Here is a 20,776-nt window from a genome sequence, read left to right on the forward strand (position 1 = left end):
CCTGAGATCATAGAGCTAGTAAAGGGCAGATCTAGAATCAAAACCTTGCTGGTCCGTCTTCAAAACCCACCAACTGCCTCTCTAATACATTCGCGGGGGTCCTTAAGTAAGCTGGTATCAGGGTAGCTGAAGATAAATGAACTATTAGAAAGATATAAATGAGGTGAGGATCAGGAAAGCTTGGTATATCGTCTTGTTTTGGACACTGACAGAAGATGGGGTTGATGGAGAGTCAGACGGCCTCCAAGTTTCTATGATCGTGGTTTTGCTGCTGCTCCAGGTAGAGCCCTCCTTGACTAACTTAAATTACTTCTGCGTTACAAATGCACACTTTGCATAAGCCTCTTTATTTCATTTCTTCCTTTTCCGCTAATGGTTGAGGTGGAGATGGGGGCGTATGCACCAACTCAACTGCGGACCTCACTTTCCACATCTGTAAAATACCGTGAAGTAGCACCGAAACTGGTTGTGCTTCCGTGGGGAAGCATAAACACAAGGCGGATTCCTCGCCCCATTCCGAGATTCTGATTGAGTAGTACAGGGATGCGGTTCCCCCAAATTCTCCCAAGTAATTCTGATACGCGGCCAGGTATTAGTGACCAGGGGCTGGATGACTCTCTGGGTTCTTCAGGTTCACCGTACTTGGGCCACTATTTCGTGAAGGACCCGCCCCTTTCCCCTCCCGGGCCCCGCCCCCGCCCCACCCCTTGCCCTCTACCTTCCCCTGACGTCGGCTCATCGCCCCTCCTTCGGTCGCTCCACTGGGTCTCGCCCAGGTCCACCTTTCCCAGTCCCTCTCCTGCCTCCCAAGATGGCTGCGCTGCTGCCGGGCCCGCAGCCATGGAACCGCGTGAGGCTCCCTAAGGCGGGGAGCCGCAGCACAGTGACCGTACAAGACCCCGGCGCGGCGCTGGGTGAGTGAGGCGCCCGGCGAGGGGTGCAGGCTTTTCCGGAGGAGGCGTCTGGCAGGCGCACGTGCGCGGGGTGGGGGCGGGACTTCCGGAACCCGCGGGACGCTGCGCAGGGCCGCGACCGATAGAGGCCTGGGTCCTAGAGCTTGCTGAGGAATTTTGCAGGCATCGCCGTTCCTCGCTGGACCCATCGAGTCTACCGCAGGGCCTGGCTGGGGCCCAAGATCCAGCCCCGCACCGAAATGGGAAAGAGGACGGACGCAGCTAGCGTCAGGAAAAATTGCTGCTTGGGGACCCTGCGTTCACTCAGGCCACCAAGTGCTGTGGTTCCCCCTCAGTCTTTCTCGACCTCTGCCTCTGAGAGGCTGCGGGTCGTCACTCAAGCACTCTGCAGTTAAACCGCAATCTTTCTGGATCCCTCGTTTCTTATCTGTAAAATGGGGTTAGTTTTCCCTATCTCCGGGTTGTTCGGAGGATCTAATGATGTCATTTAGGAGAGCGTGGTCTAAAGTGTTCTATCAAGGTATGGTGGCATTGCCGTTATTAGGCAGTAGGGCAGTACACGCTGGGCTCAGGAGCCAAATTGCCTGGGTTTGAATCCTGGCTCTTCTCTCTGCTGGAGCTGGGGTGAGGAGTGGGAAATGTCATTATTTAACCTTTCTGGGCTTAAGCGCATTTTCAAATGGGGATAAAAATAGTACTTGCCTCATAGAGCTGTTCTGATGAAAGAATTAACATTATAGGTAAAGCATTTGGAACAATGCCTGATACAGTAAATAAACACTCAAATGACAGCTGTTATTATTAAATACTTGTAACTTATCTAATCATCACATCCCCCTCCCCATCCATCCATCCTGCTCAGTTTACAGATTAATCTTACCCCTTCCTCTATTCAAAGATTCTTTAACAGGATTCTGTTAGGCGTGGAAATTCACCAAGTCTCCCCCCACCCCAAAGGCAGCCCATTCTGGCCTCAAATAGTTCGTATAGTAAGAAAGTTCTCCACATAGTGTGTAAGTCTTCCTTTGCGTTACTGCCACTTAGGATGCTACTGCTACCCTTAGAGCCATAGAGAACATATTTACTCCCATCTTCTGTTCACAGCTTTTTCAGACTAGGAGGCTATTACCTCATCTTACTAAATAAGCACCCCGTGTTCAGTCAGACATTCATTATGTAATATAATTTCCAGCTGTTATAGTGATTTCTCTTCTGACTATATTCTTAAAGTGGTAGAGAAGTATACAACACGTCCCACCTTTAAGGTACTCGAAGTGTTAAGTGTACACCAAATGACTGCAGAGTATTCGTATGAAAGATTATTAAGATCATGATAAAATGTGGTGTAAAGATGTACATTCTACTTTAACACATGTTCTCTTAATGATTTCCTGGACTTGATATCATCTGTCACTGTACGATCACTTCCTTCCTATGTCACTTCTCACATACTTGGAAACATTAATTATGTTCTTACAGGTGAGGCTGATTATGTTAATTTGTTCTTGATTTCTTTAAAACATAAGGAAATATGCTTCTTTCATTGTATTTTTTATAGAAAATACTTAATGTAGAAATGCATATTAAGTCTTACGAAACATCTCTGCTTTAGACCTTTGCATTGCAGCTGTAATTAAAGAATGCTGTCTCGTTACATTGTCACTGAAGAGCCAAATCTTAGATGCAGAAACAGATGTATTATGTGCAGTCCTTTACAGCAATCACAACAGAATGGGCCGCCACAAGCCCCATTTGGCCCTCAAACAGGTAAGGTGGGAGCCCTGTGTTTAATACTCAACATGTTTGAGTTGATGAAGATGGAGATCACACTGCCATTTAATATTTTGTAACTTAATCGCAGTAACTTACTTGTGATTTATAGGTCATCTTGCAATTGCATGTGGGCTTTTTTTTTTTTTCTTCCCCTGAAAGCATTTCAAAAAACAATTTAAAAAGGAACTATGTTGCATTCTTTCCCAGTCTTGTTTCTAGTAGGTAGGTAATTTTTTGTTTTTATGTTTACTTTTTATTTATTTATCTTATTATAGGTAATTATTATGAAAAATTTTCTTCATTATATGCAATCTATAATAAAGTACCATGCCTCTGCCTAGTTTAAAGATTGAGTACTTTGATCAAGACAGAGTTTTGGATTAAGAAACAATTTTCCTGACCATAATCAAAATCCCAAAATCATAAAAAGAACAAAGTTGCAGTCTATATATTGTGGGGTATGTAATCTAATCGGTAATATATTGAATGAGTATATAACAAGTTGTGTAAAGTGGTTTTGTGTAACTTTTGGAGTTAAAGACAAAATTGGGCCCTCCAGCTCAGGGACTACACCACAGAGTAGAGCCTCCTAACCTGAGTTCCTTACGTGTCCATTCATTCATTCATTTTATTAATTCTCCAAGTATTTTTGAAACTTTCTATGTGCCAGGCACTGTGCTTCGTGCTAGGTGTACAGGATGAAAAAGACATAGTCTCTAACCTTACAGATTCATGCTCTCTGGTTAGTTTTCCACTCCCATTACTTAAGGCAAAAAAGATGAAGATTTTTTCATCAAAGGAAGATTTGGGATCATGGTCTTTCTTAAGTTTTCTTCTCTGGGGCAGCTTTTATCTCCTTCTGAGTCTTTAATGCCAAAACCAAACTTACCATCTCAGATCTAACATACGTATTTCTCCTCCCGGCTTCCAAGTTGCGAATAATTATCCGGTCAGAAAAATTTGGTGTTCTGTTTTCTCTGCTTCTTTCTTTTACGTAGCTCTCCTATCCGGCCAACTGATCAGTCAAAACTTTCTCTGCATCTAGTCCCTTTTTAGTTCTGGCTGCCATTTCTTTTTTCTGACCTTGTCAGTTGTTAGTCGTCTTGCAATTCTGACTGATCTTTCATCTTCCAGTCTTTCCTCCACTCTGGCATATTCATGTGTACCAAAGCCAGGTTAATCATCCTAAAACACAGCTTTAAGTTTTAATATTTCTCCACTGTCTCCTGAATAAAGAGGAAGCCTCTTAGGTTAACTTACAAGATCCCCCGTGATCTGGCCTCTTCAGTTTTCCTTAGCTCAGGCTTCTCTCTGGTCTTCATCTTCATATATTTTGTATTTCAGACGGCCTGAACTCTTCGTGAGTCCTCCTACTCACCACATTCGTTCCCTCCTCTGAGCCTTTGCTCACCTGGTCCTGTATGTTTACAATGCCCAATCCCTCTATCACTTGATCCCTTATGTCTGTGGCACTTACAGACTGTTGAAATTTAGTACTTAATAATTTACTGTCTTGTTTTAATAGTTTCACTATTAGAAATCATGTTGCTTCAGAAAAAATAAAATCTTGAGAATAATCTTATACTTACCTTGGTCCCCTTTATAGCATCAAGCACATCCTGGCATGTAGTACAATAAATTCTTAGTCATAACCTGATTTGAAGAATTTATTTGGCTGGATAAATTTCAGATTTTTAACCAGAAGCAATTGCTTTGGGCTATGGGTTTCTTTACCCTTAAAAAAAGGCATTCGTTGGCATTGAGTGTATTTCCATACTTTGAAATTTTGTATTTCTTTGTTTTCCTGGTCACATCAGTGGCTTTGTCTGTGTCACACATGAGCTGCTCTTCCCCTTTCAGGTTGAACAATGTTTAAAACGCTTGAAAAACATGAATTTGGAAGGTTCAATTCAAGATCTCTCTGAGTCATTTTCTTCTAAGTAAGTGGTCCAGCTGCTTTGTAATGGGCTTTTTGGTGGGCTGGAAACCCAGTGTCTTGCTGTGATCTCGCTTTAGACTTGCTTCACTTATTGTTAGAATATAAACAATTATACCTTAGCTGTACAAATTTTGTTTCAGTAAAAGGCCCCTGGTATTCTGTGGTAATCTCCCTCTCTCGGCCAGTGGGAGGAAATGATGTGACATTGAAATCTGGGTCATGGTAGATTATTTTGAAACATAAGTGTCAGTCAACTTCAGTGAGTCATTATTAAACATAACTACCTCAAATTGAGCTTAAAGCAAGTCTGCACTTGAAAACTGCTATATAAGTGCTTTATATTTAAGAATGAAAGTAATGTACTTTTCTATTTTTGCCAAGTGAAAATCAGCCTGTAAATACCAAAGCATGTGTCATCCCTAGCCAACCAGTGGTGGAACTGGTGTTGATGAAGATTTTGGGAGCCTGCAAGTTGCTACTTCGCTTGTTGGACTGTTGCTGCAAGACATTTCTGTATCCTTGAATCAACTAAAGTACCTTCTTCTGAATTGGAATTGTTGGGATATATTTAATAGTATTTCTATTTGAAAGCTAGGGAGTCTGTAGGAGTTATAACTTATGGGAATTCTTAAAATTTTGCTCTTTGGCTTCCTTTTCCTGGGATTTGCCTGATATAGCCATTGCCAGAGACTTCTGTCTCTACCTAGTATGTATTATCCTAAGGGCACTGACTGTTAGAAATTCTTAATCTTAGAAACTAAATTTATATGAGACCTCTAGCAGAGTGTGTACTACTTTATTTTTCCTCTAGCAGAGTGTATATTACTTTATTTTTAAGCTTCCGTGACTTAAATAGAACATGTTTTAAGGTTTTAGTTCCTTCAAGAAAATTCTTTCTACTTCCAGTCTGTTTTTTTCATAAATGTAACTTAAAGAAACCTAAATTCCTTTGATTCTGTTTTCCAATTTTAACTTGATTCTCCAGCTTGACTGTGAAACATCTAGGTTTGCAAGAATTCATTATTTTAAACCTTGTGATGGTTGGGCTGGTGAGCAGGTTATGGTATGTATGTATGTACCTTTGAAATCCTTCATTTCTCTAACTCAGACTAGTTTCTTATTAGTAGTTTTCATATTTGCTTTCCCATGGGATGCTGAAGGTGCAGGAATTCTGTTTCTTCATTTGATCAGAGTTTATTTGGGGTAGATTGGGAAGCTAAGTTTTGATGGTTATGTCAAAGGATTAGGCTTTGAATCTGAATCCATGAGATCACCTCAACACTAAACAACTAAGCAAATGAATTCCTAGGATTAGCAGCTGGAATTTAAAAAAAAAAAGGGTTCCTCTAATCATTCAGCAGCTGGGCCATTTAAAATGAAGGTGTTCCTGAGCAGTCTGTATCATTTGTTTCTGCCATTAGGTTTCTAACTTTTAATGGCAATTACCTTCCTTATGTTTTCTAGATTCCTTTCTTCCACCTGAACCACCACTGCTTTTTGAGCCATAGTTAGTTGATGTAAAGAACACTGATAATACTAGTTGCAAACCAAAGAGCCCTTCCCTTGCATCTCACAATATATATTATGAAACTTATTTGATGGATAATTGGATTCAAAATCTGCCCATATTTATAAGGAGAACTGTTTTGGGCCATTTTAAACAATTGGTTTGATAAGCTCTAATTTGAATGAAAGCCAAAAAAAAGAGAGAAAATTCTCTCTAAACCTTGCTTTGATATCTTAACCTGGATATCTCAAGTACTATTTCCAATCATCTTATTTTTTATTCTGCTTGTTTTTAGTACTAACAGTGTTAGAATTACTAATTGTATTATTTTAAAATATCAAACCTTCATTATTCCTATAATGAAAATAGCTTTGATTTTTGCTGATTATAATAATAATACATGGTTATTTTAAGAAACTTTTAAAAATAGAAAAAATGCAAAGAACCTGAAATTTGCCTAAAATCTCATCATCTAGATAAAACCACACTTAAGATTTTGAGGCACATCTTTTGAGATATCTCTCCATGTAGTACTTTATTTGGTTTTATATAGCATTTTGTACTTGCATTTTTCTGTTTAGGCTGGACTAATCTAGCTCTTTGCAAGTGTCCGCTTGAGCGTTTTTTTAATCTATAGTGGCAGATTCACAGGCATTATTTTCAGCTTTGACTCTCTTATTATTTTTTTTTTACTTTTTTTACTTTTTTTTGTGGTACGCGGGTCTCTCACTGTTGTGGCCTCTCCCGTTGCGGAGCACAGGCTCCAGACGCACAGGCTCAGCGGCCGTGGCTCACGGGCCCAGCCGCTCCGCGGCATGCGGGATCTCCGGACCGGGGCACGAACCCATGTCCCCTGCATCGGCAGGCGGACTCTCAACCACTGCGCCACCAGGGAAGCCCTGACTCTCTTATTATTATGTAATCTGCAAATGATAATTACTAGCTAATTCATGAGATCCTTCTTCTTTCTCTAGGGTTCTCTATAAAGATGTTTTAAAAAGGCTGGTTTCTTTATATGAGCCATTGTTTGGATTACTTCAAGAGGTCTCCAGGATTCAACCATTGCCTTACTTCAAAGGTTTTACCTTTCCTTCTGATATTGCTGAATTTTTAGGAGAGCCCTACTTTGAAATCTTTAAGAAAAAAATGCCTACAGCTTTTGCAGCTAAAGGAGTAACTAAACTGCTAAATAAACTATTTTTAACAAAAGAGCAATCACAGAGGTCCAGTGAAGAAACATTACTTAGAATTTCCAAAAAAGCTAAACAAATGAAGATCAATACTCAGAATAATGTGGATCTTGGACAGCCAGTAAAGAATAAGAAAATCTTAAAAGGTAATTTGCTTTGATATGGCACATACTCTAAAAAAAACAAACAAAAAAACTTTTGAAATTACAATGTAGTCATGCATTGTGTAGGAAGAAATTCAGCATCTTCTTAATTTTAACTCTGATTATTCTTAGAGAGGTATGTTAATACCTGTGTTTTCTCAGCTTGAGCATATAAAGTTGTTTCTGTTGTTGCTTCATAGTTCTTTGCTTGCTTAATTCCCTTTGTTTCTCTTGTAGTAATTTGGCAAGAAATGTAGTCATGCACATAAGAATTTGTTGATTTAAAAATAGTATGCCTAAGTTTTTGTATCTGTGATCTTTCCATCTTCACAGAAAAGTCATCAGAATTTGACGTAAGGGCTTTCTGCAAACAGCTGAAACACAGAGCTATTCAGGTTTGTCTGGCTTATTTTAATATAGCTTATGATTTCTGCTGATTTGTAGAGTAGATGCCACTTACCAATGGCAGGGACTGAATCTTCTGTTTTTATCCCCAACTCTAAGAGTAGTGCCATCTTAGTTCTCAGTGTGTGTTTCTGAATGAATAGAGGCATTCCCAAGGGATTTGAGTGCATGTAGTTAATTCAGTTAATACGGTGCCTTCAGAAACATTTTACTAAGAGTTTTGCTAGAATTTTAAAGTGATCCTAGGATCCATCATAGGAGTGGATTGTACTGCAGCTTAAGAGTATGGGCTTTACAATCAGACAGAAGTGGTTTGAGTCCTGGCTTTGGTTTGTACTACTCTGTGACTTATGTAAGTTTCTTGGCCTGTCCATACCTCTGTTTCTAATAACAGTATGTACCTCATAGGGTTGTGCCAGTTTTAGTTCATGTAAAGTGTTCAGCACAGAGTCTAAAGTGTGGTAAGCATTTAATTGGTGTTAGATATTGTTACCGACTTTCATCGTCATTATCGTCATCCTCATCCTTTGTCATGAGGCTTCTATTTCTTTCTTCCTGTCAGCATTCAAGCTTTAACCTGATTCCTCTCCTTGGCCAGTGTCTGCAAATTCTGTTTGTTCTGGACCTGACATGGATAAGTACATCAATGTCATCCTCTTTCATCAGTAACTTCTTGACTTCTTTTACCCTTTCTCTTTTCAAAACTGTTTTCTTCTGGTTTCCTTCATGGGTTATTTTTTCCATTCAAGAATTCTTAATCATTTCTAATGAGTCAGTGCTTTCTTGAAGGCTTACAAGGATTCCAGTTTGCATTTATATTTTGTCCGATTCACAAGTTCCAGAGGAAGATATGATCATCATCACACTTACGTTGCATTTACTCTTTGCCAGGCATTGTTCAAAACACTTTATATGTGTTAACTCATATAATCCTTGCAAAAGCCCTGTGAGGTAGGTGCTATTATTACTGTTGCCATATTTCAGATGAGAAAATTAAGGCACAGAAAGGACAAGAAATTTGCACAGGCCACACAGCAGATATGGGGCAGAACTGGGATTTGAATGCAGGCAGTTTGGTTTCATAGTCTTTGTCCTTTATCTTTACACCAGTCCTCCAAATAGTTTCGTCAGCTCTCTCTCTTAATAACTACGGCTCTCTGTGACTCTTGAAACTTTCTGCAGTCCGTCCACCTGTTCCTAGGTGAGCTGTTTCCAGCATGACCAATGACTACCATATTTTTAGCATTTAGCACCAATATGCTTATCTTACTTTTAGGTCAAACTTTTATGGATCACCAACACAAAGTGTTGATAGGTCTCTGCTTTCATATTTTCTACTACTTTATGTTCCTGAGAGTGAGAAATTTGGAAGAAGGTAAGTTTTGAACAGAGGATGGAAGCAGACCTACTAGGTGGCATATTTCAATAAACAGTAAAAGTTGATAAAATTCAAACTTGACTTGATATAGAAAGATGAGGTTGAAGAGACCAAAGGTGCCACATCAAAAGATGGTTGGATTGGAGTTGGAAATGTTGCTCAGTTAAGCATTTTTAACATACATTCAGCAATCATCCCCATTCTCACGTTTTCAATAACATTTATGACCCATCATTGAGGAGGGCGACTCAGGATATAGAAATAAATGAAAAACAAGTTGTGGTAGTCCAGTATTAGAGGAAGAGGGCTCTTCAGTGATTTTTTTCCCACTAGATAGGCTTTGACCAATACTTAATCACGTGGAGTTTTATTCGTAGGTATAGGTTAAATAAATAGATATGTATGCAAATATTTATATTGTCACCTGTACACAGCTGAATTTAGCTATAGATGGGATCTGCTGTAGCACAGAGGGGAAAAAATCTTGTGTTAGGAGCAGTGAATAAAAACATTTTTAAGAAAAAGGAAGGGAATTCCCTGGCCATCCAGTGGTTAGGACTCTGCGCTTCCACCGCAGGGGGCACGAGTTCAATCCCTGGTTGGGGAACTAAGATCCCACAAGCCGAGCGGCAAAAAAAAAAAGAAAGGAAAGCATAGTGGGCTGAAAAAACTTTTTTTCCTTCTTTTAAAAAGACATATTTTCAAATTTTTATAGTCTGTGAGTCAGCTTCTCTCTGTTGTTATGTAAGTCAGTAACAAATCAATATATTTTTCTCATCGTTCCATATTTCAGGCGAACAGTTTTGAGTTTAAATGTTCTCAATCCAAACTAAAGGCAACCAAACGTTCTTCTTGGAAAGCAATAGGAACTCCCTGTGTAAAAAGTCTTGTGCAAAGATTCCGAGAAACTGACACTTTCGTACAACTTTCTGAAGAGATCCAAATGGCAATTCTGTGGTGTAGGAGCAAAAAACTCAAGGCTCAGACCACCTTTCTGGGTAATAAACTTCTTAAAAGCAACCGGCTTAAACATGTGGAAGCTCAAGGCTATAGGTAGGTACATCACAAAAATTGTATTTCTTTACTTTTTCTATTATCATTTAGGGCAAAAGTATATATATTCAAGTTAGCCTTTTTAATGTCCAGTAGTCTAAAGTTGAGACCTACTTAAAGTACAGTTTTGTTAAACCTATTACAGTACAGTACTATATAGTCGATTGTGTTAGTTGGGTACCTAGGCTAACTTTGTTGGACTGACGAACAAATTGGACTTAAGAACATGCTCTCGGAATGGAACTCGTTTGTATGTAGGGGACTTACTCTATCTATTCAGGGCTTTATAATGGTTCCCGTGGGTGAATCACAGTCTAAAATTTGTTAAATTTTCTTTAAAAATTTATGGAAAAGATATTCCTATTTTAGTAAAAAATATATATATTGATGGTTTTATAGCAAGTTTTCATTAAAAGCTGTTGGGGAAGTTAAGGGTTTTTACATTAAATTCTAGAGTAGAAACTCAGCCTAAGATGGAGGTGTTCTGTTCAAGACTGCATGTAAAGTCAGAGGTAGATGAGGCAGAGATGATAATTAAAAGTTAATGCAGAGGGTAAGAAACTAGTAGTTATTTGATTAGACCATTATTTTGCACCCCACAAAAATATAGTGTCCATTTATTCTGCCCTGGTTTGCTGTTTCAGTAATATATTTGTAGTACATTTGAATTTTATTTAATGTCCACAATAACTCTGTGAGGTAGGTAGTATTATTCATATTATATAGATGAGGAAATACAGGATTTTACTCAGGGTATTAGAGCTGGAGATCTAGAACTCAGTGCAGATCCTCTGATCCTTCTGTTTTCATTCTTCCTATTTCCATTTCAATTGGGAAGTACACCTACCCTCTCCTCAATTAAAGATTACTGCTTATGGTAAGACAAAATGGTTTGGAAACAGAGATCATGAATTACTACATTAAAATGGGCTTCCTCAAAGTTCTATATTTGTTTAAAAAGGAAGAGGGTAATGTAGGAGATACAGACTCATGCTAATCTTTTGCAGTCTATCACAAACAGGCAGTTAGCAGGGTACCGATGTACCTTGTGGCAGTGTACCCTATTCAGAAGCAAAACACCTAAAGTAACTGGCCATTTGAGTTCCAAATTCCCAAATTTGAAGATGATATATGAATCACAGTTAGGGTAGCTCAAGGCTGTCATTATGTCTATGCCAGGAGCCCTGTTTTCTCATTCTACATAAACTCCCTCTTCACTTTTATTCCTTTTTCTTTGTTCATTTCCTGCCGTAATATGAATCTGTTAATCCAGAAATGGGTTGATGCATCCTAGCAATTTTTCTATTTGTGATTCATCTTTTCCCCAGTTCCATTCCTATTATATTATGAACAGATTAGCAATTATCGGGGAAGAGCTCTGGCACTAAAATATGGAGATATCTCACCATTCAGTTACCTTGCTACTTGTAGGAGCTACTTTACTTTGGAAACATAATGGGGACACATTTGCTCACAATCTAAATCAGAGGGAAGTTGTGCTCTGAAAACACAGACTTGGGTTGAAGCTCCTATTTCCTTATTTTTCCTTATGATTCTGGAGTTGTACACAGGCATAGGACTTATAAATATTTTTCAATTGGAAGTTGGTAAAAGGGAGACAAAAGTTTCTGAGAATGTTTTTCTGCATCTTAACAATCTCCAATTTTTCCTCTCTCTGTCTTAAAGTTTGCCAAAGAAACTAGAGTGCATAAAAACATCAATTTGCAACTGCCTTCTTCAAGGCTCAGGTAGCAAAACTTTGAAGAATCATCTGAGACGAAGATCACAGAATAAATTTTCATTGAAACGAAGGAAACCACAGAGAAAGTTGCAGTCGACTCTTTTAAAGGAAACCCAGCAGCCCCCTCAAGGGACTCAGAGCGCTACCGATATCATTAAAGGGAGACTCTCACACCCTACAGTTTGTACAACTGATCTCTACCCTAACAATAAGCAAGTGTTGAGTAGAAGAGTTTCAAGTCCTGTCATACAAACTAAGGAGAAACAAATTCATGAAACTCTTATAGAAAGCAATGAAAATGAAACTGATTCTTGGACAACGATGCAAATAAATAAACATAATACATCAGGAATCACTAAGGAGACAGACGACATTGATGATATTTTTGCTTTAATGGGAGTTTAGATGCTCATATGTGAGACTTTTAACTGGTTAACCAACTGCTCCAATGTTCTGTTTTAAGTAGAACAGCTGAGATCTGGAAAGATCTGAAAGTACCATTTGGACTCAGAGGAGCTGCTTAAGTGCAACATTGTAGAGCAGTTCATTTTAGTTCAGTAAACGCTTGTCATAGCTTTGTGTCATTTAACTGACAAGTATTTGACTAACAGTCAATTTTTGACTTAATTAGGATCTGAATAATTAGGTTTGCAAAACCTACACTGTGCCTTAGTAGCAAGGAATCACCAAAAAGGTCACTTTAGCCTTAATGGCTCCATTGTAGCTAAGTGCTCTTCTGAACACCAAGGTTTGTAGCTTTTAACAGTTGTGCCCTCTTCTGTCTGTTAGAATTATCATAGAAGTTTTGCCACTATTACCAGGGAGTGGTCACAACCATTATTTCACTTCATTTGTTAACCTTACCACACAGGAGGGCATATTAAAATGCTTTTGGAGTTCCACAAAGTTTGTGGGGGCTTTTGTTTATTTATTTGGGTGCTAGTGACTGAGTCCAAATAAAATTTTTTTCAAAAAGGATGTAAAGTGACTTGTGGTTATACACAAAGTAGAAGGAGGCGAGAAAGTTAGATGAAAAGATAAAGCTAAGGAGACACAAAATCAACCAACCCAATGAGGCTAAAAATAAATTCATAATTTGGTGCTGATGTTGTCATCTGATTATTTGTACGTTGCTCATACAATTGCTCTGAGAAGGTAAATCTTACATATTTTCAAATAATGATGTGAAGTTTGAGGTATCTTTCAAATGTTCTAGTTTTCTAGAATTAGGTTAATAAGCTATTTGTTCAGCAGGTTATAGGCTTAAGTTTTCTGTTTATATACAGTAATTTATAGAAAAATGAAACAGTGCCCTAGTATATACTGCATCCTTCCTTTCCTCAGCCATCCTATCATTTTTTAGCATCCTTTTTTTTCTTTATCTGGCCTTGTTCTTTCCTCATCTGCTTTCTGTATATTTTCCCACTTACCTACAATACTGTATCAGAGGTTCTCAAACTGTAGGATGTTTTGAGAATCACTTGGTGGGTTATTTAAAAATGCAGGTTTTGAGTCCCTTCCAAAGAGATCGATAAATATGGTTAGGGGAGAGGACCAGAAGCCTGCATTTTTATTAAGGGGCTCAGGTGATTTTGATGCAAGTAGCCCAAAATGCAAAGTTAGATAAATGCTGGTTTAGCTTCCTTTTCTGAAGCCTTGCTAAATATCCTATTTAATTCAGAGTTCTTAATCAATCTCTAGTCACTTTTTATTGTTTATATTTCTCCTGGTTTCCTACAAGGTGGTAGAGCTACTTAGTGCTTTAAAACATGGACAATACCAAGGAAGTCTTATTCATGACAAGTCTAGAAATAGCCACCAGCTTCTAAGATTTAAGGTCAGGTCTTGCGTCTATTTTTATTCGCACATGCCTCCACTAGTCGTGTGGAGCTAGTAGGTTTCCCTGGGCTTAGGTCCCTCCCTTTAGTGGCATTATTGTCTAAGAATCATAAACTTTTACAGCCGGAAGAGACTTTGGAGGTCATCCTTCGCTGGAAAAAAACAGAGTAGTTCAGTGAATTGTCTAAGGTAAAACTGGATTAGACTATAAGCCTAGCATTTTTTTTCTACTTCATTAATGTTCCTTTGGAGTATGTTTCTTTATCTCCTCCTCCCATCTGACCCTTAAAATTCTGGGAAAAATGTAAAGAGTTTCATGTGTCCATAAAATGATAATTTATATATAAGGAACATAGTATTCTATGTTATTTTTCCAAACAACTTAAATTCAAATGTTTTAAATTTTTAAAAGTGAAATCTTAAATATACAAACCCATAACTTATCCAGTAAATTAGATTAGAGAATACTGTTAGCGTCATCATAGTGAATACCAATTTAATCACTTTGGGTGGCATTAAAACACTGGTCATTTTAAGAGCAGTGTGGTAGACCTCCCATATGTCACTTCAAATCCTCTTGGCCTCTTACCTGACCACTAGTATGGCAACCAGTTTCAAGCAGGACTGGGCAACTGCACCTTGCCTCCTGGCTTCTGACAAGCTACAGGAACTGCTTGGCATCTGGACATATACAACTTAGGAGAGGTGTGGCACTGTCCTCTAACCGCCCTTCAAAGACAATTCAGAGGCACATTTAATAAGGCTGCTCAAGATCAAGCCCTACTACTATGTTGTTTCCAACTCAATGTGTCCTTGATTGGCTTTCCTGCCATCTGTTTCATTTCCCCTTCACTCCTGTTCGCTGGGATCACATCCCCAGTAAACTACTGGATGCAAGCTTTTGTCTTGGGCCGTGCTTTTAGGAGAACCAGAACCAAGGCTAAGACAAGCAGTAAAAAAAACACTGGCAGGTAGAAAGATGACTTTTAACAAATTCTGTTGTTACATATTTTACTCAGTGAATGCCTATATTAAAAGTTATTTTAAAAATTTATTTTATTTATTTATTTTTGGCTGAATTGGGTCTTCGTTGTTGCTTGCAGGCTTTCTCTAGTTGTGGAGCACGGGCTCTAGGCACATGGGCTTCAGTAGTAGTGGTGCACGGGTTTCGCTGCTCCGCGGCAGGTGGGATCTTCCCGGACCAGGGCTCAAACCCGTGTGCCCTGCATTGGCAGGCAGATTCTTAACCACTGCACCACCAGGGAAGCCCTTAAAAGTTTTTTTTTTTTTTTTTAAGCTTAAATCACTGCTAATTAGAATAAACCACCACAACTAACTATAAAACTGAAAACGTATCCAGAATTGAATTTTCTAAAAGAAGTCACAAAGCTGTTTTACAGTTAATTTTTTATCCAGTGCTATTGCTGTAACATTATAATATTCAGCTTCACTTTGAAAAGCTAAGCCACTTATATGAATAGGTCAGTAGCATCTTCATAAAAATATTTTCCATTAACATTAGTTCAAAGTAAGGCTTTGTCTTTCCATTCTGAATCTTTTTTTTAACATCTTTATTGGAGTATAATTGCTTTACAATGCTGTGTTAGTTTCTTTTTTATAACAAAGTGAATCAGTTATACATATACATATGTTCCCATATCTCTTCCCTCTTGCATCTCCCTCCATCCCACCCTCCCTATCCCACCCCTCTAGGTGGTCAGAAAGCACCGAGCTGATCTCCCTGTGCTATGCGGCTGCTTCCCACTAGCTAGCTATTTTCTGTTTGGTAGTGTATATATGTCCATGCAACTCTCTCACTCTGTGCCAGATTACCCTTCCCCCTCCCTGTATCCTCAAGTCCATTCTCTAGTAGGTCTGTGTCTTTATTCCCATCTTGCACCTAGGTTCTTCATGACCTTTTTTTTTTTTTTTTAGATTCCATATATATGTGTTAGCGTACGGTATTTGTCTTTCTCTTTCTTACTTCACTCTGTGTGACCGACTCTAGGTCCATCCACCTCACTACAAATAACTCAATTTTGTTTCTTTTTATGGCTGAGTAATATTCCATTGTATATATGTGCCACATCTTCTTTATCCATTCATCCGATGATGGAGACAGGTTGCTTCCATGTCCTGGCTATTGTAAATAGAGCTGCAATGAACATTTTGGTACATGACTCTTTTTGAATTATGGTTTTTTCAGGGCACATGCCCAGTAGTTGGGTTGCTGGGTCGTATGGTAGTTCTATTTTTAGTTTTTTAAGGAACCTCCATACTGTTCTCCACAGTGGCTATATCAATTTACATTCCCACCAACAGTGCAAGAGTGTTCCATTTTCTCCACACTCTCTCCAGCATTTATTGTTTCTAGATTTTTTGATGATGGCCATTCTGATGGGTGTGAGATGATATCTCATTGTAGTTTTGATTTTCATTTCTCTAATGATTAACGATGTTGAGCATTCTTTCATGTGTTTCTTGGCAATCTGTATATCTTCTTTGGAGAAATGTCTATTTAGGTCTTCTGCCCATTTTTGGTTTGGGTTGTTTTTTTTTGTTGTTGTTAAGCAGCATGAGCTGCTTGTAAATTTTGGAGATTAATCTTTTGTCAGTTGCTTCATTTGCAAATATCTTCTCCCATTCTGAGGGTTGTCTTTTCGTCTTGTTTATGGTTTCCCTTGCTGTGCAAAAGCTTTGAAGTTTCATTAGGTCCCATTTGTTTATTTTTATTTCCATTTCTCTAGGAGGTGGGTCAAAAAGGATCTTGCTGTGAATTATGTCATAGAGTGTTCTGCCTATGTTTTCCTCTAAGAGTTTCATACTGTCTGCCCTTACATTTAGGTGTATAATCTATTTTGAGTTTACTTCTGTGTATGGTGTCAGGGAGTGTTCTAATTTCATACTTTTACATGTACCTGTCCAGTTTTCCCAGCACCACTTAATGGGTCCTTTCTCCACTGTATATTCTTGCCTCCTTTATCAAAGATAAGGTGACTATATGTGCGTGGGTTTATCTCTCGGCTTTCTATCCTGTTCCATTGATCTATATTTCTGTTTTTCTGCCAATACTAAACTGTCTTGATTACTGTAGCTTTGTAGTATAGTCTGAAGTCAGGGAGCCTGATTCCTCCAGCTCCGTTTTTTGTTCTCAAGATTGCTTTGGCTATTCGGGGTCTTTTGTGTTTCCATACAAATTGTGAAATTTTTTGTTCTCGTTCTGAGAAAAATGCCAGTGGTAGTTTGATAGGGATTGCATTGAATCTGTAGATTGCTTTGGGTAGTAGAGTCATTTTTACAATGTTGATTCTTCCAATCCAAGAACATGGTATATCTCTCCACCTGTTTGTATAGTCTTTAATTTCTTTCATCAGTGTCTTATAATTTTCTGCATACAGGTCTTTTGTCCCTTAGGTAGGTTTATTCCTAGATATTTTATTCTTTTTGTTGCAATGGTAAATGAGAGCATTTTCTTAACTTCACTTTCAGATTTCTCATCATTAGTGTATGGGAATGCAAGAGATTTCTGTGCATTAATTTTGTATCCTACTACTTTACCAAATTCATTGATTAGCTCTAGTAGCTTTCTGGTAGCATCTTTACGATTCTCTAGGTATAGTATCATGTCATCTGCAAACAGTGACAGCTTTACTTCTGCTTTTCTGATTTGGATTCATTTCTTTTTTTTCTCTGATTGCTGTGGCTAAAACTTCCAAAACTATGTTGAATAAGAGTGGTGAGAGTGGACAGCCTTGTCTTGTTCCTGATCTTAGTGGAAATGGTTTGTTTTTCACCATTGAGGACGATGTTGGCTGTGGGTTTGTCATATATGGCCTTTATTGTGTTGAGGAAAGTTCCCTCTATGCCTACTTTCTGCAGGGTTTTAATCATAAATGGGTGTTGAATTTTGCTGAAAGCTTTCTCAGCATCTATTGAGATGATCATATGGTTTTTCTCCTTCAATTTGTTAATATGGTGTATCACATTGACTGATTTGCGTTTATTGAAGAATCCTTGCACTCCTGGAACAAACCCCACTTGATCATGGTGTATGATCCTTTTAATGTGCTGTTGGATTCTGTTTGCTAGTATTTTCTTGAGGATTTTTGCATCTATGTTCATCAGGGATATTGGCCTATAGTTTTCTTTCTTTGTGACATCTTTGTCTGGTTTCGGTATCAGGGTGATGGTGGCCTCATAGAATGAGTTTGGGAGTGTTCCTCCCTCTGCTGTATTTTGGAAGAGTTTGAGAAGGATAGGTGTTAGCTCATCTCTAAATGTTTGATAGAATTCGCCTGTGAAGCCATCTGGTCCTGGGCTTTTGTTTGTTGCAAGATTTTTAATCACAGTTTCAATTCAGTGCCTGTGATTGGTCTGTTCATATTTTCTATTTCTTCCTGGTTCAGTCTCAGCAGGTTGTGCATTTCTAAGAATATGTCCATTTCTTCCAGGTTGTCCATTTTATTGGCATAGAGTTGCTTGTAGTAATCTCTCATGTAGTAATCTCTCATGATCCATTTTATTGGCATAGAGTTGCTTGTAGTAATCTCTGATGATCCTTTGTATTTCTGCAGTGTCAGATCCTTTGTATTTCTGCAGTGTCTTTTTCATTTCTAATTCTATTGATTTGAGTCTTCTCCCTTTTTTTCTTGATGAGTCTGGCTAATGGTTTATCCATTTTCTTTATCTTCTCAAAGAACCAGCTTTTAGTTTTATTGATCTTTGCTATCGTTTCCTTCATTTCTTTATCATTTATTTCTGATCTGATCTTTATGATTTCTTTCCTTCTACTAACTTTGGGGTTTTTTTGTTCTTCTTTCTCTAATTGCTTTAGGTGCAAGGTTAGGTTGTTTATTTGAGATGTTTCCTGTTTCTTAAGGTAGGATTCTATTGCTATAAACTTCCTTCTTAGCACTGCTTTTGCTGCATCTCATAGGTTTTGGGTCGTCGTGTCTCCATTGTCATTTGTTTCTAGGTATTTTTTATTTCCCCTTTGATTTCTTCAGTGATCACTTGGTTATTAAGTAGTGTATTGTTTAGCCTCCATGTGTTTGTATTTTTTACAGCTCTTTTCCTGTAATTGATATCTAGTCTCATAGCATTGTGGTTGGAAAAGATACTTGATACGATTTCAATTTTCTTAAATTTACCAAAGCTTGATTTGTGCCCTAAGATATGATCTATCCTGGAGAATGTTCCATGAGCACTTGAGAAAAATGTGTATTCTGTTGTTTTTGGGTGGAATGTCCTATAAATATCAATTAAGTCCATCCTGTTTTTTTTTTGTTTTTGTTTTTTGTTTTTTGTTTTTTGCTGTACACAGGCCTCTCACTGTGGTGGCCTCTCCCGTTGCAGAGCACAGGCTCTGGATGCGCAGGCTCAGCGGCCATGGCTCACAGGCCCAGCCGCTCCGCGGCATGGGGGATCTTCCTGGACCGGGGCATGAACTCATGTCCCCTGCATCAGCAGGCGGACTCCCAAGCACTGCGCCACCAGGGAAGTCCCCCATCTTGTTTAATGTATCATTTAAAGCTTGTGTTTCCTTATTTATTTGCATTTTGGATGATCTGTCCATTGGTGAAAGTGGGGTGTTAAAGTCCCCTACTATGACTGTGTTACTGTCGATTTCCCCTTCTATGGCTGTTAGTATTTCCCTTATGTATTGAGGTGCTCCTATGTTGGGTGCATAAATATTTACAATCGTTATATCTTCTTGTTGGATCGATCCCTTGATCATTATGTAGTGTCCTTCTTTGTCTCTTCTAATAGTCTTTATTTTAAAGTCTATTTTGTCTGATATGAGAATTACTACTCCAGCTTTCTTTTGGTTTCCATTTGCATGGAGTATCTTTTTCCATTCCCTTACTTTCAGTCTGTATGTGTCCCTAGGTCTGAAGTGGGTCTCTTATAGACAGCATATATATGGGTCTTGTTTTTGTATCCATTCAGCCAGTCTGTGTCTTTTGGTGGGAGCACTTAATCCATTTACATTTAAGGTAATTATCGATATGTATGTTCCTATTCCCATTTTCTTAAATGTTTTGGGTTTGTCATTATAGGTGTTTTCCTTCTCTTGTGTTTGTTGCCTAGAGAAGTTCCTTTAGCATTTGTTGTAAAGCTGGTTTGGTGGTGCTGAACTCTCTCAGCTTTTGCTTGTCTGTAAAGGTTTTAATTTCTCCATCAAATCTGAATGAGATCCTTGCTGGGTAATCTTGGTTGTAGGTTCTTCTCCTTCATCACTTTAAATATGTCCTGCCAGTCCCTTCTGGCTTGCAGAGTTTCTGCTGAAAGATCAGCTGTTAACCTTATGGGGATTCCCTTGTGTGTTATTTGTTGTTTTTCCCTTGCTGATTTTAATATGTTTTCTTTATATTTAATTTTTGATAGTTTGACTAATATGTGTCTTGGTGTCTTTATCCTTGGATTTATCCTGTATGGGACTCTCTGTGCTTCCAGGACTTGATTAACTATTTCCTTTCCCATATTAGAGAAGTTTTCAACTATAGTCTGTTCAAATGTTTTCTCAGTCCCTTTCTTTTTCTCTTCTTTTTCTGGGACCCATATAATTCAAATGTTGGTGCATTTAATATTGGCCCAGAGGTCTCTGAGACTGTCCGCAGTTGTTTTCATTCTTTTTTCTTTATTCTGCTCTGCAGTAGTCATTTCCACTATTTTATCTTCCAGGACACTTATCCGTTCTTCTGCCTCAGTTATTCTGCTATTGATCCCTTCTAGAGTATTTTTAATTTCACTTATTGTGTTGTTCATCCTTGCTTGTTTCCTCTTTAGTTATTCTAGGTTCTTGTTAAATGTTTCTTGTGTTTTCTCTATTCTATTTCCAAGATTTTGGATCATCTTTACTATCATTATTGTGAATTCTTTTTCAGGTAGACT

General features: G+C 38.4%; 1 protein-coding gene across 3 annotated transcripts; it reads left to right on the forward strand.

The window, feature by feature from the left end:
- The first annotated feature begins 762 nt into the window (after positions 1-762).
- Positions 763-13,130, forward strand: RMP64 (ribonuclease MRP subunit p64). 3 transcript variants are annotated; one of them, XM_082655271.1, is made up of 9 exons: positions 763-914; positions 2,527-2,681; positions 4,548-4,627; positions 5,008-5,139; positions 5,612-5,689; positions 7,108-7,469; positions 7,800-7,861; positions 10,043-10,302; positions 11,989-13,130. In XM_082655271.1, exons 1-9 carry the CDS (start codon positions 812-814, stop codon positions 12,446-12,448), a joined length of 1,692 nt encoding a protein of 563 aa, XP_082511397.1. In that variant the 5' UTR covers positions 763-811; the 3' UTR covers positions 12,449-13,130. The 3 variants fall into 3 exon arrangements, with proteins under 3 accessions (XP_082511397.1, XP_082511398.1, XP_082511399.1); XM_082655272.1 differs by lacking the exon at positions 763-914 and adding an exon at positions 1,014-1,434; XM_082655273.1 differs by lacking the exons at positions 763-914; positions 2,527-2,681 and adding an exon at positions 3,024-3,145.
- The last annotated feature ends 7,646 nt before the right edge of the window (positions 13,131-20,776 follow it).

This window comes from Grampus griseus (genome assembly GCF_964374135.1).
Source record: "Grampus griseus genome assembly, chromosome: 5".
NCBI classification, from domain to species: domain Eukaryota; kingdom Metazoa; phylum Chordata; class Mammalia; order Artiodactyla; family Delphinidae; genus Grampus; species Grampus griseus.